This window comes from Moschus berezovskii, chromosome 9, assembly GCF_049115385.1.
Source record: "Moschus berezovskii isolate FMDL1 chromosome 9, NW_MosBer_1.0, whole genome shotgun sequence".
In the NCBI taxonomy this organism is placed as follows: Eukaryota; Metazoa; Chordata; class Mammalia; order Artiodactyla; family Moschidae; genus Moschus; species Moschus berezovskii.
The window spans coordinates 14,878,355-14,898,784 of NC_142468.1; the positions used below are offsets into that span (position 1 = coordinate 14,878,355).

The window sequence follows — 20,430 nt, forward strand, 5'->3', positions numbered from 1 at the left end:
TGGATGATGAAGGAACATTTTTTTCTGCAGTAGAATTTAGATATTTTCATAGGGCCAAAGTCAACCCCACAGATGACTTTTGGGTCCTCCGGGAAAAATGGTAACTGAAAAATGGAAAAAGCCAGCAGTCATCCCTGAACCCGGGAGTCACTTTACCATTATTAATGGCAATAAATGGGATATTATATATCTCCTGGTGTGACACATAGCACTGCCTGTAATGTTCTAGGCCCTCGTGTTGAACTTGAATCTTCAATTCCAGCCTTTGAATCTAACTTCTAGTTTTCAGGAAATACAGAAGATACTGTAACCTCCTATAAGATGCCATGAAGAAACAGCCAGAAAAAGCCAGAAGATGGGGACTTCTGCAGGACTACAGGCTTGGTCCCTCCAACAAGTCATAAAACAGAGATGGTAATGAAATAAAAGGGTCATGGGCAGGGGCCAGATTAATCCAGCACAGACCCTGGACTGGATCCTGGTTTGGACGAGCTGTAAAATATACTCTGGAACTGTAGGGCAAATTGAACGTGGACTAGGTATTTGAAGAGGTAAAAACATATATATGCAGGAAGACAGAGATTGCTAACTAAAAACACAGGTTATGAAACAGTGTGCAGTATTATGACATTTTAGAAGAAATATATATCTGCAAGAATATACATTGAGGTATCAGTGGTCATTGTAGGTGGTAGAAATATAGACTTTCATTTTCTTATTTTGGCTTTTTTCCCCATAGTTACCTACAATGCTCAGACACCTCTGTTATAATAATGAAAGATTTAAAAAATCAATTCCGGTAATTTCTTTTAAAAAAAAATGCTCAAACTCTGGAGTCTAGCAGACCTGGTTCAAACTTTGTTCTGCCGTTTTCTTAGTACCCCAGGGTCTAAATTAAGTCAGGTCTTTGAGCCTCAGTTTCCTCGTCTGTAAAATGAGGATAAAACCCCCCACTGTTTGGGTTAAGCGTAAAGATCAAGAATGGGGAAGCGTCCAGTTTGCGAGGTTTCAGTAACCAGCTGCTGACTATATTCTGGAAGGGTCATCTTAGAAGGGCCCCAGGAGAAATGCTACATGGAGAGAGACTCCTGCTTCGAAAGCTTTGTCATCTCCTGGTACTGAAGCTCCGTCTGCCCGGCCACCTCCCAGAGCTCACTGGGCCCCATCTGTGGGGCCCGGTTGAGAGCAAGGCCTGCAGTCTGTGCACCCGGCATGGGCACGGCCTCCCGCTGTTGGTCTGGGCACTTTCGCCCAGCTCTGCCACGACTGAGGGGCCCCCTCTCCCACCCACTCTCCGAGTGCTGCCCGCTCTGCGGTTGCACCCGGCCCGAAACTGTCTTTGGCTCCCCGATGCCCCGGATTCTCTCTTCTGGGCCTTTGCACAGGCTGGCCCTGTTCCTCGAGTGCTCTCCCCAACACCCTCTTCCATCCGGCAACCCCTAACTCTCCCGTGCCTGGAGTCTGATTAGACCTCGCCTCCTCCAGGAAGCCTTCCCTGAGTGCCCAGGGCTGGCTGGTGCCCTTCTTCAGTACTCCTCCAAGGCACCCTGGCATCGGGGCACGGGCCGACCCGGTACCCAGCTCAGTGCATGCCTTGGCAGCCCGGCATCCACCCTTGTGGTGGGTTTTGGGCGTGCGCTCATGCCCGTCTCCAGGCTGAGCCACGGGCGTGGCAGCCAGCGCCAGCCTGCTGGACCCCTGCACTCAGAGTCCAGCCTGGTCTCTTCTCAAGCTGATGGGCTCACTCGTCTTACCATTCCATGCAGACCTCCAATAGCTCGCGGCAGCTCTGTCCGCGCCACGCTGCCTGGCACCCGTGCCCTTGGCAGCAGCCTTTGGTCCTGAGGCCGAAGGACCCCAGCAGGCCCCTGCGTCTACACGACTGAGCTCGCTGAGGCTGAGTGCTCCCTGCCCTTTCTCTTCCTCTCTGAGCTCCTTCTATAGAGTGTCCTGGAGAAATTCCTGGATCTTGTATCTTTCTGAAGGCTCTTCAGCCAGGGCCACGGCAGCAATCTGACCTGGGCCAAGTCCTGCTGCGTCAGAGAGGGGAGTCCCGGGCACCCCGTCTCCTCCCCGATACCCAGGGTGGACTGTAACCTCTGGTGCCCCCACAAGGCTGCTGGAGAAGCCCATCCCTGTAAGCACCCCACCCCCACCCCGACCTGTCCCAGGGCAAAGGCACTGACTCACAAGGGAGGTTGGCGTGGAGGAGGTGCTGCTAGGCTCCAGGTCAAACACGGTCTCCATCTCCTCGGGCTGCGGCGGTGGGAGAAACAGACAGGGTCAGTGAATGCCACCCCCACCTTCCCCACATCCAGGGAAACCCGGACCCTAACCTCAGGCTTAAGGGGCCCCCCACTCCCCTACAACTCAACTCATCTTCTGTTTTTCCAGACCTGCAGCCCAGCTGGCCGGGCTGAACCCTCGGGGGACACAGTGAAGACCGGGATGCTGGGGAGACCCTTCTGGAAGGTTCCATCCCCAAGGACCACGATGAGAGCTGTGGGAGCTGTGGTGCAAAGATGAGCCTGCTGCTTTGACTCCAGGAGAAGCCCTGACTTCAGCAACACCCTCTTCCCTGCCAGAATTTCCCTTTTATCTAAGATGAAGGTCTAATTCCCCTGTCACCTTCTCTCTCTAGAGTGGACACTTCAGCAACCAGATCCCACGACATTGTTGTATTGGGAAAAGCCAGAGATGTTGTCTGCCCAGGTGCTTCGCTAGCATGGACTCAGGCCAGGGGATGGAGGAGGGTCCGGGAGAAAGGGAGTAAGCACCTATGCCAGGGTCCCAGAGATGGGATCACTGGAAGCAAGAAGATCCTCTTCTCAGAGGCTCCCTTCTCCGGTTCAGTAGGATGCTAGTACTTGAAATCAACTTTCTTTTTTAAATTCATTTGAAAAGGAAATAATTCACTATTATAAACAGAAATCCTGTGTCAGCTGCCATAAACAAGGTCAACTAGAAAAATAAAGGTGTAACCATGAAAAACAGAAAATGTTTCGGTCCACTGGAAATCATTCCAGCACACTTCTAAAGTCACCCCACTCTAGGAAGTGCTGATCCAGAGCACATAGTTCTGTTGGCATGGATGGGTTCCCTTCTCTAATAACTGGCTGGGCCCCGAGACCCTGATGCTGGGAAAGATTGAGGGCGGGGGAGAAGCGGGCAACAAAGCATGAGATGGTTGGATGGCATCACTGAGTTAATGAACAGGAGTTTGAGCAAACGCCGGGAGATATGAAGGACAGAAGGCCTGGCGTATTGCAGTCCACGGGGTTGCAAAGAGTCGGACACGACTTAGCGACTAAACAACAATGCTAGCAAAGAGTCAAAGGAGTCACGGGGCCCAGAGAACCAGGCCTCCCCTCCAGACAAGATCAGAGTAGCCTGAGATTCTTCAAAGTGAAAGGACTGTTCCCCTTCCCCAGGGTGTCATCCTTCCCACCCCCTCTTTAACTCCTTCACTCCATCCTTTCTCTCAACCCTGCATCCCTTGGAATGGTCCCAGCAGCTCTGTGGCTGGACAGGCGCACATCATAGGAGGGATGGGCCAGCAGCCTGTGGTTTGGAGGAGACATCAGAGCGGGGAAGAGGAGAGGACAACTGTCTTCTGCCCTGGGAGGCATGGTTCTGGGGCCAGGGCCAGGACTCACACAGTACGTACACCCAGCACTGTCTGCCCGTCCCACCATCAGAGAGAAAGGCAAGAGCCTCTCATCGCTCTGATGCTGCGGGTGCCCCCGGCAGGAGGGGGTCCTCAAGCTGTGTGCGCCCTGGGGAGAACTTGTGGGAGGAAAGGCAGGCTGGCAACTCACCTCATAGTCAGTCATTTTCGACATCTTCCCCATGAAGGTGGCAACGCAGGCCACTATTATGGAAGCAATAAGGGTGGTGAGGGAGAAGATGGTGATGGCATGCTGGGACCCTGCAAGGAGAAGGAGAGGCGTCGGCTTGGCGCCTGAGGACCAGAGCTGTGTGTGGGGCGCTGGCAGAGATGCTGGCCTGGCTGACATATGCCTGGGACTCCGGCCTGGCACCCGTAGAAGAGTTTGGAGCCCGGGGCAGAGATGTCTCTGCCCAGCTCTCCCCTTAACCACATAATCAATGAGCCCCACCCAGGGACATCATTCCTCTGTGCTACCTGACCAGTTAGGAATTTGTCATCTGGCGGATTCCACAAAAAAAAAATTCATTGACTTAAACAGCCACTTATTAAATGTCACCCATTAAATGTCCCCCTAGCTGTCAGCTACCTTCCATATCACGGTCCCTGGGAAGTGTCTGAATCATTTATGTTACTCCCTCAGGTCACTCATTTATGTCCCTGTCTCCAAACGCAGTGATTGACCCACACCTTTCCTTGTAAGCCCTCCCCCCCTTTTTAAAAATTCTTTTAAATTTTATATTGGAGCCTACAGTGCAGGAGACCCAGGTTCCATCCCTGGGTCAGGAAGATCCTCTGGAGAAGGCAATGGCAACCCACTCCAGTATTCTTGCCTGGAGAATCCCATGGACAGAGGAGCCTGGCGGGCTACAGTCTGTGGGGTCACAGTCAGTCAGACACGACTGCGTGACTGACGCAACTGCTACTACAGCTGATTAACAATGTGCTGTTAGTTTCCGGTGTACAGCAAAGGGATTCAGTTGTTCATATACAGGTATCTATTCTTTTTCAAATACTTTTCCCCATATAAGTTATTACAGAATATTGAGCAGAGTTCCCTGTGCCATACAGTAGGTCGAGTTTGGTTATCTGTTTTAAAAATAGCAGTGTGGACATAACCATTCCAAACTCCTATTATGTCCCTCCCTGCTATTCCCCCCTGGGAAACATAAATTCATTCTCTAAATCTGTGAATCTGATTCTCTTTTGTAGATAAGTTCCTTTGTATCATTTTCCGCATATAAGCAATATCATATGAAATTTGTCTTTGTCTAACTCTCATAAGCCCTTTTGAAGTAAGCATACTCTATTACATTTGCTAATAGCACGGAAAAGCAATTCAGAATTTAAAAGTCACTTCTTGCCTGGAGAATCCCAGGGACGGGGGAGCCTTTTGGGCTGCCATCTATGGGGTCGCACAGCGTCGGACACGACTGAAGCGACTTAGCAGCAGCAGCAGCAGCATGTTTCGTTTGGGGATGTTTGGTAACTTTTTCATGGCAGCAGTTTTCTAACTACATGAATATTAAAAATCAGTCTTTACAGTCAGAAGTTATTGCAAAATGATGTTTATCGTTGTGCTTTTATAAATGCAAATAATGGTAAACAACTTCAATATCCTAACAACGGTGAACTGACTAAAACTGGCAGAAATTAATGCAGCCATTAAAAGACACGTGCTCAAACAGTGTTTTAATAATGCAAGAAACTGCTCAGAGCATAGTGTTCAGTGACGAAACTCAGGATATAAGTCTGACTAGAATAAAGTGGATCCACAGCTCTGTAAAGTCAGTCAGTAACCCCCGCCTACTGTGCCCTGTCCTCTAAAACGCAAGCACAGAGAGGTCTGGGAGCAGTAGACAGCAGGCTTCAGGTGAGACAATAGTCATTCACACTCTAATCTTTCCATTTCCCCCCTATTTTTGATAATAAATCTGTAATCTTTTATACCTCGCAGAAAAGTCTTATTAAAAAATGAAGTCTGCCAGGGCCTTCCCAGATGGCTCGGGGTAAAGAATCTGCCTGCCAATGCAGGAGATACAGGAGATGAGGGGTCGATATCTGAGAAGATACCCTGGAGTAAAAAATGGCAACCCGCTATTAATACTAAAGGAAATCAACCCTGAATGTTCACTGGAAGGACTGATGCTGAAGCTGAAACTCCAATACTGTGGCCACCTGATACGAAGAATGGACTCATTGGAAAAGACCCTGATGCTGGGAGAGACTGAAGGCAGGAGAAGAAGGGGACGACAGAGGATGAGATGGCCGGATGGCACCACAGACTCAATGGACATGAGTTTGAGTGAACTCCGGGAGTTGGTGATGGACAGGGAGCCCTGGGGTGCAGCAGTCCGTGGGGTCGCAAAGAGTTGGACACGACTGAGCGACTGAACTGAACTGACTGGTGACAGATACTATAATATTTTATTTCCTGCCAGCCTTGAGTTAGAATGAAGGAGTAAGATGTTTTTGTTGCTATTGTTGTTTCCCTGAAAATGGTAAACTGAAATGTATATGGTCTGGATCGCACCGGTGCTACCCTTAACTTCCAGGGTCAGCTGGGACTCTAACACGAGCCTGCTGGGTGTGGCCATGCTCCCTGAGGAACACCTCGCTCCTCCCGGGGCTTGGTCTGCTTCGACAAGCATCGTCGGTGAGGGGCGCCGGGGCGGTGGGGGAACAGACAGAGGTGGGGTGGCCGGGGCTCCGCACGTACCTAGGCGCAGGATGGAAAAGAAGAGCATCCAAACCAGCCCCAGCAGCGGTGCGCAGATGGCCTGGTGGATGGCGGCCATGTGGATCTGCTCGTTGAGCTTGGTGGGCGCATATGAGTAGTACATGTTATAGCGGTCCGTGATGTGCTTCATGCACAGGTAGAGCAGCCCTGGGGGCCAGCAGACGGAGGCAGGCTCAGAGGCCTTCCCAAGACCCTCCCCTCCCTGGGCCCGAGATGCCAGACACAGGTCAGCCAGCGTGGCAAGGGGGCCAAGGCCAGGCTGTGGGAGCCCCGTGGAGCCGACCTTGCGTGCCTGGCTGCTTCCCTTGAATCCCAGAACCCATTCTGTCATTTTGGTAAGTGGTCATTCCCTAACAAGCATCCTCTGTAAATAGCCATCCAACCCCCGCCCCCCGACCGACCTGGCCCCCTGCTCTGCCCTTCTGATCGGCTGGCCCTGGGTCTCCTCCTGAGCCAGGAGGGAGCGGATGCTCTGGGGCTCCCAGTTGCAACGGGATCGGGTGCAGCTCCCCCTGGGGGGCGCCTCAGGGACAACTCACCGAAAGGAGCAATGATGGGACAGGTGATGCTGTATGCCATCACCACGCTGAAGACATTCATCATCCACGCGTACTCGCGCCCGTACTGGAAGTCCATGGCCTGGTTCTGGGGCAGAAGGCAAGGGCCACTTGGCTTGGCTGCTTCTGCAGCTCCTCGTCCGGCGAGGCAGCCTCCCCTCCGAGGCTGGTGTCAGAGGAGCACCTCGCCCCTCTGCCCACCAGGCTTCCCAACCTCAGGTCACTCCGCACTGCTAACAGGCACCCCCCACTCCAACACCCACCCAAGCAAAGATCCGAGGGCTGTGTCAGGGAAGGGCCTGGCCCTCACCATTCGGATGTGCACTCTCTCTGGCTCCGACCTGGAGAAGACGAGGCGGATGGTGTACAAGAAGAGCGACCCCAGGCGCATAAGCTCCATGCCTGTGCCGATAAAGGCCGCCGTGATGACGTAGTTGACAAAGAAGGCGCCGTTGTCTGGCAGGAACACACACCTGGGTGTAGGAGGGTGGGAGATGGCCACAGAAGTCGGAGAAGAGGGAGAGAGCAGAGATGTTGGGAGCAAAGAGGAGAGAGAGGAAGAGAATTGAAGGGATGGGCAGGGGTGGAGGTAGAGATGGGGAGAAGAGCTTTCAAACACAGTCATTCCTTGGTATCCACAGATGGTTGGTTCCAGGAGCCCCTGCGGATATCAAAATCCAGGGATGCTCAAGTCCCTCATATGAAAATGTCAATAATATTTGCAGATAACCTATGCCCATGCTCCTGTGTACCATGTCTCTAGATTATCTGTAATACCCAACACAATGTAATCAGCTGTAAATACAATTAAACACCACGCAAGTGGTTGCCGACACACAGCACATTCAAGTTTCGCTTCTGGACACTTCCTAGAATTTCTTCCCCTGAATATTTTGATCTGCAGAAGGTCAAATCTGAAAATGTGAAATCCATGGATATGGAAGGCCAACTGTATACATGTGTTTCCAGCCCAATGTAACTTAAACAAGGGCCCTTTTGAGCAAGGATAAGGGTGATGTACAGCAAGTGTGGATGGATTAGGAGACACATATACTGGCTTGATCTACAGAACGGCTGTTAAAGAAAACAAAAATAAAGAAGAGCTGTTTGACTGGATCTACAGACCCTGGAGAGTTCATAGGTAGACTTTTGGAGGTCTGTGACCTTGAATAGGGAAAAGATTGCATCTTCACTTTCTGCAGTTTAGCATTTCCTTGCATTAAGAGCATAGGCAACAAATCACGGGCATGTCAGCCATGGCTGTGAGTCTGTCACCAGTTGAAGTGAGGTATTTTCATATCATGTTGTATTTATTGCTGAGCTCTCACAATACCATTTACACTCATCATCTCTTCAAAATGATGCTAATTATTAGGTCACTAAATTAGACATGTTAAATTCACATGATTGAGATGTTCCTGTCTGCACACATGTAGCTAGCTTAGCTGGCCAACTTCAACTAAGAGCCATTCAGCCACCTGAATGGACTGTCACACTGCCTGTTCTCACATTGGTGACCCAAGCACCTCTGTCGTCTATACAGCTCTGATAACTCCCTCAAGAAGAAAAATCTGTGAGCCCCTGCACATATTTCAGAACTCCTTCAAAAGGTATTCTTTCTTGAGGGCATCAAAGTTGAGTCATGAACTCACAATTCTTCTCCTTCTCATATATTTACAAACTGTATTAAAAATCATGACCTAGCCAAAGATGAACTCACTCATCTTGGGAAAAACTAAGCTTATTACAATTACAGTTTAATTGTAGAAAGCTTGGAGAATTCTGGCTCTTGCCCTAATAAAGCAAGCTATGAAAGCTTGCATGGCACTGGCAACAGCACATCTTTGAAAAATTGGGACTTTCAACATCTGTAACCCTAAAAACAAAGCAAAGCCAAACAAAAAGAGAAACTGGCTGGATGTCCAACAAGACCTTCAGGTTGCCTTGTCCAAAATCCACTCCTCTGTTCCAGTTGAATGTTCTTCTTTTAGCTAAATAACATCGGTTTTCACACGGATGGCTTTAAACCAACAAAATGTAACTTTTGCTTGCTTCCATTTAGAATGCATTGACCTATTATTAAATGTATTAACAGAGATTGTATCATACATGTGAATTCTAAAATATTTTCAGTAACTATATTTGACATAACCAGTTTTTGTTATAGCCCAGGTATTTTGTACATTTAAAGAACTCTGGGCTTCCTGGGTGGCTCAGTGGTAAAGAATCTGCCTGCCAATTCAAGAGACATGGGTTCAGTCCCTGGTCTGGGAAGATCCCACATGGCCCGGAGCGACCAAGCCGTGCATCTTAACTATTGAGCCTGTACTCTAGAGCCGGGGAACCGCAACTTCTGAGCCCACTTGCCGCAACTACTGACACCCGAATCCTAGAGCCTGTGCTCCTCAACAAGAGAAACCACTGCAGTGAGAAGCCCCCGCTGCAACAAAGAGCGGCCCCCACTCTCAGACTAGAGAAAAGCCCATGCAGCAATGAGGACCCAGCACAGCCAAAAATAAATACAATTTTTAAAAGAAGTCTAATCAGAATCAACCCAACATTGTACAGCAATTATCTTCCAATTAAAAAAAGAATATATATATATATATATATAAGAAATCTACTCATAGTATATATAAAACTGGCAAAATCTGAATATGCTCTGTGGATTGTACCAATATCACTTTCCTGGTTTTGATACTGTACCTTAGTTATGCAAGATGTGACCACTGGGGGAAGCTGGATGAAGAGTATATAGGACTTTTTTTTTTTTTTTTGGCAATTTCATTTGAATCTACAATTATTTGAAAAACTTCATTCAGAGGAGTCATCCCTGGGTTTCACCCCCAAAGGGGTTCATGGCACAGGAAACGTTAAGAGGCTGCCTAATGAGAGTGTTGGCACGCATTCATCTCTACTTATATGAGCAGATAAAGGATACACATATCCAGCTGGTATGAACCCACCAAAGCCCTGGTGAACACTGGGAGTACACCTGAAAAATGCACTCTAGTACTCACTGGAACCTGATGGATGCCTGCTCCAGATAGTAGATGTCAAAGAGCCAGTGCAAAAAGACGTCCAAACTAGAAGCAAGAATAAAGCAGACTTCCAGTTAGTGAATCGATGAACTGAGGCCTGGCGTTCAATTTCTCTTGGGCTGGCTTCCCTCCTTCCAACCTCCCTTGCCTACTGCCCAAAGACTCTCGCACCTTAATATTCCAGCTGGCCAATCCACACTGCCTCTCTTCTTAATGCGGGGCCACCCTGCCCCTAACTGTTTGACCTTTCCACTCAAGGCCTCCCCTCTAGCAAACCTTCGCCAGTCATTTCTCCCACAGCGCGCTCTCCCTCTTCTGAATTCCTACGGCACATTTTCCCCACCTTGGGCTGCCAGGCAGCTGGTAGGTATGGCTTGTCTCCCCAGCTGGATGATAAGCACTTTGAGGGCAGAGTTCATGGCTGACAGCTTAGAGTTCACATGATACCTGGCTCACGCTAGGCTCATGACAGGCACTGGACTGTCATTTGAGGAATGGATTTGCAGCAACCACAGGTGGGCCTAAGTGTCTGAAGGAGGAGGTTCCGACTCTAGGGAGAGCCTGGCTGAGAGAGGAGAGATAATGGGAGGTGAGGTACCTGGTCAGCCCCATGGAGGGCAGAATGACCACCATGAACACCAGAAAGATATAGCACTTGTGCACTATGATCAGATTCTGACTTGTTCTAGAAGGAAACAAAGAGAGACACGGTAAGAACCAAATGACTGACTGCAGAATGGAGGCAGAGACAGCTACCTGGGCTAGAAAACAGTCTCAGAGCGCGCACCAATGCCATCTCCACAGAGCAGCGAGAGCCGTGCTGTCTGGGAGCAGCAGGGAAGAACGGCATGATCAACTAGTGATGTCTGCCTTGGGCAGAGCAAAGGGAAGGGAAGGCTCACACATACCATACACTTGACGCCCCTGTTGCAGACATCACTAACAATACTCAGAATCCTTGCAGCGTTTCAATAAGCAACATGAGCCTTGGCAGTAGGAAAGCCCAGGAAGGATTTCTGTTAAGAGAAACCTCCTGGCTTACTGCCTGATAGGATGATAGAAACTTTAGTGGCAAGAAATAACTTTTGAGACCCATGCAGCCTTCAGTCCAGAGCAGGTCCATTTTGCCCCAAGATACAGTAAATACTTCCTAACTAATTAGCTCCTACCACAGAACTATTAGGGCTAATAAACAGGGAGGGGCTCTTTGATTGTTTAAAATATGGCACCGTATGGGCTACAAGGGTCTTCAGTCAGATCGAGGGCATGGGCTCCTCTGCGATGACCGTAGCAGCCCTTCTGACATTTTTCAAAGTCTGCTCTCTCGCTCCCATCCTCCACCCTCTCCCTGGCATTCCTGGCACTGGCCATCTCTGCCCACAGCTCCAGGCCCTCAGTGTGTGACCGGAAGATGAGGGAGCAGCCTGAGGAGGGCTTGGTTTCAGGTAGCTCAGCATCCCTGAGACAAACCAGTCCCCTCTTTTCAAAGACAAAAGTATCTGTTATTTTTATGGGATGGTTTTGGGCATCAGAGCCATCCCACATCAATCCCACTCCCCAGGTGAGACAGGAAGCTGGAGCACCGGGCTGGTGGGGATGGGGAAGCGGGGGAAGAGGGAGGCCCCAGCTCACCTGGTCCAGTGGGCTTCAAGGAAGGCAGAGAGGTAGACGATCAGAGGCATCGTCACCGTGAAGGCCCAGAGCAACACAGAGGGGAAGAACTGGGTCACGATGGGGCTCTGTACGGGTGGGTGGAGGTGGGGCAGAGAGACGTCAATGCAAGAGGCCCTCTCCCCCTCACAGGCCTCCCCGGCCTTCTCCCACACCTCTGGCCACTTCTCCAGCTCAGTCCCAGAGCAGGCCTCGTGTCCCTGAGGTTGCACAGTGGGCTGGGGCCCTTCCCACTCAGAATCTGCCTGGCTGGGGCAGCCAGAGGCTGACACCTCAAGGTCAAGGGGCATCCCCAAGGGGTGCAGGCCTCCTATGCTGAAGTCACTAGAGGGACAGCCTAGGCTGATCCCACCAACTTGGCCCCAAGGCCACAGCCACCTACTGTCACTCAGGGAGGAGACGCTCAGACTTTAGGGAGGAGACACTGCTTTTACTGCGATGTTGTGTGAGACGCGGTGCAGAAGGGGAGGGTGTGGTATGAGGATCCCCGGGCAGAGTGGTGGTGCTCCAGCCTGGGGCCTGCTGTGACGCTGACAGAGGAGGGGAGCAATGGGAAGCAGCAGCACCAGGGCTCGGCTTGACTGTGTGCACATGTGTGCGTGTGTGCGTGCGTGTGTGCTGTGTATGCATGTGTGTGTATGCATATGTGTGCTGCGTGTGCACTTGTGTGTGTGCGCCTGCGTGTGCTTTGCTGGAACAGGCACGGGAATAACATGAAAGCAGGGGCCTCCGAGGATCACTAAGTGTGCACGTGTGTGCGTGTGTGTGCATGTGTCCCGTGTGTGCACATGTGTGTGTGCCTGTGTGTGTTTTGCTGGAACAGACACAGGGATAACATGAAAGCAGGGGTCTTCCAGGATCACTGCAAGTGTGCATGCGAGTGTGTGGGTGCGTGTGCGTGCATGTGTGCTGTGTGGGCATGTGTGTGTGCCCGCATGTGTTTTACTGGACCAGGCATGGGGATAACATGAAAGCAGGGGCCTTCTAGGATCACTGCAAGAGCCCTGAGGCTACAGAACGTGGATATGGGCTCATCCAGTTCCTTGGAACTCCTCTATGCATATGGCAGGGGCGGCTCTTGTGGACCAACCCGGGGTCTGTGTGTCCAGAAGTGAGGCAAGTGGAACCAGAGCCAGAGGGCCTGCTCCTCTTGAAGGGCTGCCCTAGAACTAACCTCCGTCTTCCCCACCCTCGCCTTATCTTCACACCAAGGACCTCAGCTCTAGAGAACGTGGGATGAACGGAGCTGTCATGCTCGCCCCACCCTCTGCTGCTCTTTTGTACCTCTAGCTTGACCCAGTTGAAAGAAGTCCTCCAAGTCCATCCCCCCAAATGCAGCCCAGAACTTGCCTAACGCTCCCCCACCCTTTAGCCCTAGTCCCTAAGTTGGGCAGTGGCCCACACGCATCCTCTTTAGAGCAGAGGAGACCCCAGGCCACCACGTACGCCGCTGCCAGGGCCACAACTGCGTGCGCTCTGGAGTCACGTCTCAGTGGACCCCCCATCCCATCCTCGCCGGAGCTCTTTCTTTGTCTCCCGGGGGCCCCCATGACGGGCCTGAGCGGAGGAGGCACCTGCAAATTCTCGATGGGGCGGGTGACGTTGTACAAGTCGATGGTGTTGATGACGATGGCCGGCGTGGTGAGGAAGAAGAAGAGGAAGAAGAGGAAGGTGTTGATTGCGATAAAGCGGGCCCACCAGTAGAAGCGGCGGATGGACAGGTGTTTCCTGGGTGCGAGGGAGGAGGCGGACGCACTTAGGACCTTGGGTCTCAGCCCTCAGACACAGCCACGCTGCTTTCTGCGTGCCGGCTGTGGACCAGGCTGCCCTGGTCTCGTTCAACCCTGGGGGCCCACGCCTGCATGCGACAGCCCTAGGCCTTCTCCTATCAGGCCACTTGTAAGGCTCTGAACACATCCCACAGGTGAGCCAGAAGAATGATCTGAATTCTTTCCGCAGGAAAAACCTTTTCCCCAAAGGCGGGGTGCCTTCTGTGCTTGTGGTGGGGTGGGCTTGGGGGCGGGCAGAGGCTGTGATGCCCAGGAGAGACACAGCCCAGCAGGGGCCATATGTGAAGGAGGAGGACAGGCCCTGATTCTTTTCCCCATCCTACAGCCTTCTTCCATCCCAAAGGAGCTCAAGGGAGAGGAGACAGACAGAGGGGGCTTACCAAATAATGTCCCTGGGGTGTGGGGCACGGACTACCCTCCAGCGGTAGGATTTGACGACGGTGGTCACTGAGGACTCTTTAGGGGACATCCCACAGTGGGTGAACTTGTAATCCTGCAGAATGCTGCGGAGACGGGGGAGGAGACAGAGGTCTGGGGGTGAGGAATTCCTGGAGACTTGGATACGTCTCTCCTGACCTTATAGGTGGGCAGCTCCTCAGCCCTGGTCAATGGCGGAGAGGGCGTTAGAGGGATGGACTGCCCAGGAGAAGAGGGGACCACGTAGTTCTCAGTTCATGTCTTGTCCCCCTAATGGTAGTGGCGGCAAAAAGACAAGCTTTTTCTGTGAGGTTGACAGGGGAGGCACTCATTTAGCCTCCTCTTACTATCAATAGCTACCGACTGTTTAGCTCCACCCAGTACCTACACTGTGCTAACTGGTGAGTCACATCATCGTAACTGCATAGTTCATTGAAGACACAACCAAAGAGGGGCAGGTGCTGCCACTGGAGCCCCACTGTGGGTTTCCTAACTCACATCTGCTGTAATTAAACCTTAGATCACTCTACTGAACGATGGTTCTCAGAAAGATATGCAAATGTCTCACACACACTAAACAGAACACACATTCCTTCTTACCCTTCCAAGAGGTGGGCAAGGAAGATATGTCACCAAATTTGATGAATAAGAAACTCGAGAATGTAACTAACTTGCAAAATTGCACGTGATCTGTTGCCCTGAATTCTAGCCTGTGCCACTGTTCCTTTGAAGGGTCAGGGCAGGTGAGAACAAAGCCTTGTGAACGATCAGGCTCCCTCGGGGAGAGGATGGCTCCATTGTCCTCAAAAGACTGATTCTGAGGCTCCTATGTATTTGACCCAGGCCTAAGAGTCCTTCCAGAACATTCCAGAGCAGACCTCATCCATTCCTTATCAAGATGGGGCTGCCAGTGGCTGGGGCAGAGGAGGGAGGAGCCTGGAAAGCTATGAAACAGAGAAGGCTTGCGGAGGAGAGGAGAGGAGTAGGAATGGCAGTTGGGTCTTCTCTAGGCTGACTGTCACTCGCGGTGAGGGGAAGGGTGACGTAGGGGTGACGGGTAATGAGAGGCGGAAAATGGGTATCATTCTTGTCAAGGCCTGGAAGAGGAACCAAGAGGTCAAGGGCTACGCTGACCACTTCTGGGCTGAAGCAAGGACGTATGGGGGTGGGGAGCCCAGGGCCTGGGCGACTTTGGAGACAAGCTGAGCCCGGCAGCTGAGGGAAGACACACGCGGCCATGCTCTGGAAAGCAAGGTGGCGGCGGTGATGCCCACGAGGAACAGGGCGGGGCCGAGGGCAGGAGGGCAGAGCGCGGCGCGCCGCAGGGGGGCGCCCTTGAGGTCAGGAGGGCAGAGCGCCGCAGGGGGGCACTCTCCCCTCCTCCCCTCGGCGGGAGTCGGGGTGGAAAGGATGGTTTCGGAGAAGCAGAGGCCCGCTCCTGGGGCCGGGCCGGGTGCAGCAAGCAGCTTCCCGCCTCCCCCAACCCGGCACTCACTGCTTGGTCATCCTGGAGTCCTGGAAGGTGACGAAGATCAGGTCCAGACGGTTCAGCCGCGCGCGGTTGAGCTCAGCGTTGAACTCATCAGTCAGCTGCTCCTCCAGCTCGCTGTAGTACTGTTCTGCGTCCACCTAGGGGGCCAGACGCGGCCCTCAGACCTGGAGCCGCCGGGGCTCCAGGAAGGGCGCCTCTCTTCCCCGGGCCAGTGCGGAGGCGGGGCGGGGCTTAGTTCCGTCCCCAGCTCCCTAGGAAGCCTGGCAAAAACGCTCAGGACCCCAGGTGGGCTCCCAGGTCCCAGCTCTCGAGGACGAAGAGGCTATCACTCTGAAACAAGCTCCCTGCTCTTAGATCTGGGGAAAGGGAGGCTTCCCCAGGAGTGAGGGGGTGCCTTTGGCCTCGGGGTGGACTCCGGAGGAGCGACAGAATGTGCCTGCAGCCTTTTCAGGCGAGGGAATCATGCTTTTTTTCTGAACTGGCTAGATGAGTTCAGTCCTGCCGAGGCCTCTTTCTGGCCACACAGGTGGGGTGATAAGATGGAACCCACGGCTTTCAAGTGTTCCCGTCCCAGTTCTGTGAACACCCGAGGCCTGGCAGCCTGCTGTGTCTTTGCTGGTCCTCCCCACCAAGCCCCAAACGGAGCAAGAACCAGCCCCGTCCTGGATCACTCTGGGAGGGGGAGGCCCAGAGAAAGGCTCCTCTGCCTTCTCAACAGGGAGACAGGACACGCCAGAAAGGAGAAGGCGAGCCAGGGACCGCTCTGAATGGAGTCTGCGGCCCAAGGATGCAGGCCTGGGGTACTGCCTGGGGCCGTGGACGGAGCCTGGAGCCCCGGTGCCCCAGCCCCTGTGCCATGTCCCCTGATGCCCGCGCCAGTTACCTCTCTGAAGCAAGCCCAGCACCTGCAGAAGCACAGCCGGGAGCAGGGGTGGATCTTGATCATCACCTTCCCCTTCTTCTTGGCCTTGGCAGTGTAGTAGAGCCGGCCCCGCATTGCGTGGCGCCTGCCAGCAAACAGGCAACACGGTGAAGGGTCTCGCAGTCAGAGGCCAGCAGAGCCACAGCCTCCCCTTCCCTCCCTGCCCCAGATCCAGACAGGTCCCGCCACAGCCTCACCTCTGATCGTCCAAGTCAATCAGGGTCCTGACGTCATAGCAGAAGTGAACTCTGGTCACTACGCACCCTGGGTAGGCCTCGCTGAAGCCAGAAACAAAGATGTTGACCCAGCCTGTGGGGCTGGGGACTTACCCCTTCCGCTAGCGCTACAGCCCACAGGTCTAAGGGCACAGCTCCCAGGGGTTCCCGGTGATTGGGTGGTAGAATCCACCCCCTGGCTCCTAAGCCTGGACATCAGGGTTGGTCCCTGTTAATGAGAGATTTTCCATGTCCTTCCCAGATGACACAGAACAGGGCCAGGGAGCAGAGCTGGACATTACTGCTCATGGACATATGATTGGCTTCTAGGGTTTGGCACTCAGGTCACAGGAGGGGCCACAAGATAAGATGACCTACTCTAGACTGGGCACCATGGCGGGCAGGTGACCGGGAGGAGGCAATCCGTGCCTCAGCCGCCCCACCCCCGCCCCACTTACTGGAAATGCTTCATGATGATCTCTGGGTCTTGGATGTCCGTGGGGACATAGGTGATCATTAGTGTCCTGGTAACCTAGTGGGGAAGGTCAGTGGAGAAAGAAGACTGCTCGTGCAGGAATCCTGGGTCTTCCAGTGGCCCTCAGTCACCTGGAGTAGGCTGTCTACTCACGTCTGGCTGCCTCCTTGCTGGGTAAGCCAGGTGCCAGCTTCCCCACCCAGCCCACGTCCTCGAGGTCAGCAGGCAGGCAAGCTACACCTCTGTGAATCCCTGTGCCCCCCCCCCACAACTGGGAGACCCCTTGCCATGGGTGGCTGTAGTCAGGGGAGGAAGAGTCAGAGGCTGCAGGGAGAGGTGGAGGGCTGGGGGAGGACCAGAGCTCCATGACCTGCAAGGGCAGCTCATGCTGTCTTGCTGACTTCCGGTCTCCACTGTTCCATGTGACGCCCACCTCGAGGGGCCATCCCTATCATCAGACCAGGGATGGGGAGTTGGAAGGTGAGCTGGACTGTGGGGAGGGAATGGGGAAGCCCCTCAAAGTTCACATGTTACTCTGTGAGTGGGACATGTCTTCCTGAGCCATCGCCTCGTGGCAACCGTCTATAAACTGTGCTGCTAGAGAGGGGAGTCTGGGCAGAAGCTTCTGGTGACAAGACAGAAAACTGATGTGGCTGAGTCCAGATGGGCCAGGAGTGCCCAAGCCTCCTGGCAGGCTGAAACACTCGGGGTTACCTTTCAAGGGTGTGAGTAATTGCATTCTGGGGTGTGTGCAATTGCATTCTGGGATGGGGTAAAAGAATCTGTTCTTTAGGATGAAAGGCTTGAAGGAGCCCATCTCTCCTTTATCTGCCATCTTCCCTCCCGCTAGAGACCCTACCTGCCTAGTGGTCCTTCCTGGGATCACGTCCCAAATAAGTGAGTGCTACTCAAACCCTTGTCTCAGGTTCTGCTTGGGGGGTGGGATGGGAGAAATACAAAGCAAGACAGTGAGGACACAAAGAGGCAGCCCATGCGTTTCTGACCTCAGGGAGATGGTGGAAGGTAGGAGTTGGACGCAAGAGTGGGCAAAGGAGTCAAAGTATCTACCCACTGAGGGCACTGGCTGTTGAAGATGGAGGTCACCCCCGCCACAGTTAAACCTTCAGTTTTCCAGTGGTGGGGAGGTCCCGGGGTCCTTGGAGAGGGTCCCGGGCAGCAGTGGTGTAGCGGGAGGATGTCCATAGGGGCAGCTATTCACCAGCTGGTTTGGAAGGGTCTCAGTGGTTTCACAGCCCAGACGGATGTGCCAGGTGACAATTCCCAGGGATAAGCAGAGGAGGCCTCCCTGCTCGGGCAAGACTGCCCCCCAGAGGGGTGCAGACCACGCCAAGCTGGGATGCTTCTGAAGGCTGGGAGTAGGATGGTCCGGCTGGGGGTGGGGGGTCGGCGGGGGGGCTCTAGGTGAGAGGGCATGGTCCTGGTAGTTCTTTTCACTCACCGCGTAGCTTTTCCTGGGCACAAATCCTAAGCAGTGATGAGTCATGAAGAGGAGGTTGGTGATGAAGTATAAGAGAGCGAAGAAGCTGTGTAGCCACAGGAACTTACTCCTGCCAAGAATGAGACACGGGAGGCGTGAGACCCCCACCCCCACGCCTCCCACCTCCCCAGGGCCACCCTCCGGTGCCTCCAGACACGCAGGTGCCTTGGAAGGGGATGGAGGAGGGGCTGTCCACTCCAACAAACGAAGGCTAACATTGATCGAGTGTTTATTGTATGCCAGACCCAGGGTGGGAGGAGATGCTCTGTGCACATTTTCTTGCTAGACTCTCGGATCGTGTGAGCGCGGTGCTGTGAATGTCTTCCTTTTACTCGTAGGGAAACGAGGGCCAGAGTGCCTGCCAAAGGCCACACTTGGCCGTGGCGGTCCCAGGAGGGGGTGCCCAGAGCTGCAGAAGCACTTACACTCTTCATATCGTGTCGTGTTGCCCCATGCCCACCCACCACAGTGCCCCTGCCACTGCACCGCTGACCATGAGGCCAAGCAGAGCAGGCCTGCAGAAAGGAGGGCCTGCAGATTCGGCTCACTTCCCTGGGGCAGGAGGTGTTTGGGTCCCAGGGTTCTGCACTCACGTGAAGCTGTCCCAAGGCACCAGGCCAGGAAGGCTGTTCAGAAACAGGGCCCGCCTTATTTGGTGCAGTTTGAGGACAGAGAGGCTGCCTGGCTTCAAAACATCTCCTCATCACCGTCCCGCCACCACCTCCGCCTGGCATTTTACTGAACTTTCCCCATCTGGCTAAATGCCTCTCTCTTCAGGTTTCTCAGGGAGGGCAAGGTGACATGGTCCCTGAGGGACGCTCCAGCTCTCTGGATTTAGGAAAGTTGAAGGGGCTCTTGGCTGCCCTATTAGACTTCACTTCTTGTTGGAAGTTGTGGGCGCTGCACTTACAGTAGCAACTGGCTGGGGAGAAGCTGCTGAAGCTCTGCTCTGGCGCCGCCAGCACCTGGGGCCCAGCCTTTCTGGTGCTTTTGGAGTTTGGTGGGGTTTGCAGGGGTGCGGGGTCAGAAGATGGGGTGGGGTAAAGGGAGGTGGGGTTAGGAGCACGCTAGCCCACTCATCGGAGAAGGCAATGGCAAGCCACTCCAGTACTCTTGCCTAGAAAATCCCATGGACGGAGGAGCCTGGTAGGCTGCAATCCATGGGGTCGCTAAGGGTCGGACACGACTGAGCGACTTCACTTTCACTTTTCACTTTCATGCATTGGAGAAGGAAATGACACCCACTCCAGTGTTCTTGCCTGGAGAATCCCAGGGACGAGGGAGCCTGGTGGGCTTCCGTCTATGGGGTCACACAGAGTCGGACACGACTGAAGTGACTTAGCAGCAGCAGCAGCCCACTCACACCTGCTGGAAAGGCTGCTTCCACTCTGTCAGGAAGCCGGCCACGAGCCCTGGGGGGCCTGTTGTCTCGGCCGGGAGCAGCAGGGCCGTGTCTGGCTCCTACAGATTGCTCTGGCTGATGTTAACGTCCACAGGCTCCTGAACCATGAGAGCCGGAGGGGCCTTAGAGCTCGTGTCCAGCAGCCTTTCCCCCAGACGAGGGATGAAGCTCACAGGAGGAGGGCGCCCAGCCGCAGACCCAGGGCCGGCAACGGCAGAGCCGGGGCAGGAGCCTGGGTCCTCAGTCTCGCGGCTGCGGGCGTCGGGCCTGTGCTCCACTCGGTTCCTTGAGGCCTGAGCTGACCTCTTTTGTGGGCAGAGGAAGCAGTCCCTTAAACCTCCATTTTCTACAGTGTTTCTGCCTACTGGGAGCTAGACACACCAAGCAAAGACCACCACATTGCTAAGGCTTCAGGAGTGACTGGTTTAGCTAGTTCCATCCATTACAGAAACGGGGACACAGAGGCACCAAGAACACTTCCTCATGAAGAGAAGGCAGTGTCTGGCATCCCCCTTGAGACCTGGGTTCCCAAAGAAACCAGGC

At 53.5% G+C, this 20,430-nt stretch overlaps 1 protein-coding gene across 1 annotated transcript in view; it reads right to left on the reverse strand.

Moving 5' to 3' along the window:
* The window catches only part of TMEM63C (transmembrane protein 63C), a 33,294-nt gene that overhangs the window by 891 nt on the left and 11,973 nt on the right, over nt 1-20,430 (reverse strand). Inside the window, exons 7-21 of the mRNA XM_055436580.2 lie at nt 18,447-18,555; nt 16,971-17,044; nt 16,495-16,575; nt 16,259-16,382; nt 15,379-15,512; nt 13,847-13,969; nt 13,251-13,404; nt 11,638-11,744; nt 10,604-10,690; nt 9,985-10,050; nt 7,275-7,437; nt 6,947-7,052; nt 6,387-6,554; nt 3,819-3,928; nt 2,191-2,256 (exon numbers count right to left, since the gene is read on the reverse strand). Coding sequence (XP_055292555.2) covers nt 2,191-2,256; nt 3,819-3,928; nt 6,387-6,554; nt 6,947-7,052; nt 7,275-7,437; nt 9,985-10,050; nt 10,604-10,690; nt 11,638-11,744; nt 13,251-13,404; nt 13,847-13,969; nt 15,379-15,512; nt 16,259-16,382; nt 16,495-16,575; nt 16,971-17,044; nt 18,447-18,555 — 1,672 coding nt within the window. The remainder of the gene's footprint in view (nt 1-2,190; nt 2,257-3,818; nt 3,929-6,386; nt 6,555-6,946; nt 7,053-7,274; nt 7,438-9,984; nt 10,051-10,603; nt 10,691-11,637; nt 11,745-13,250; nt 13,405-13,846; nt 13,970-15,378; nt 15,513-16,258; nt 16,383-16,494; nt 16,576-16,970; nt 17,045-18,446; nt 18,556-20,430) is intronic.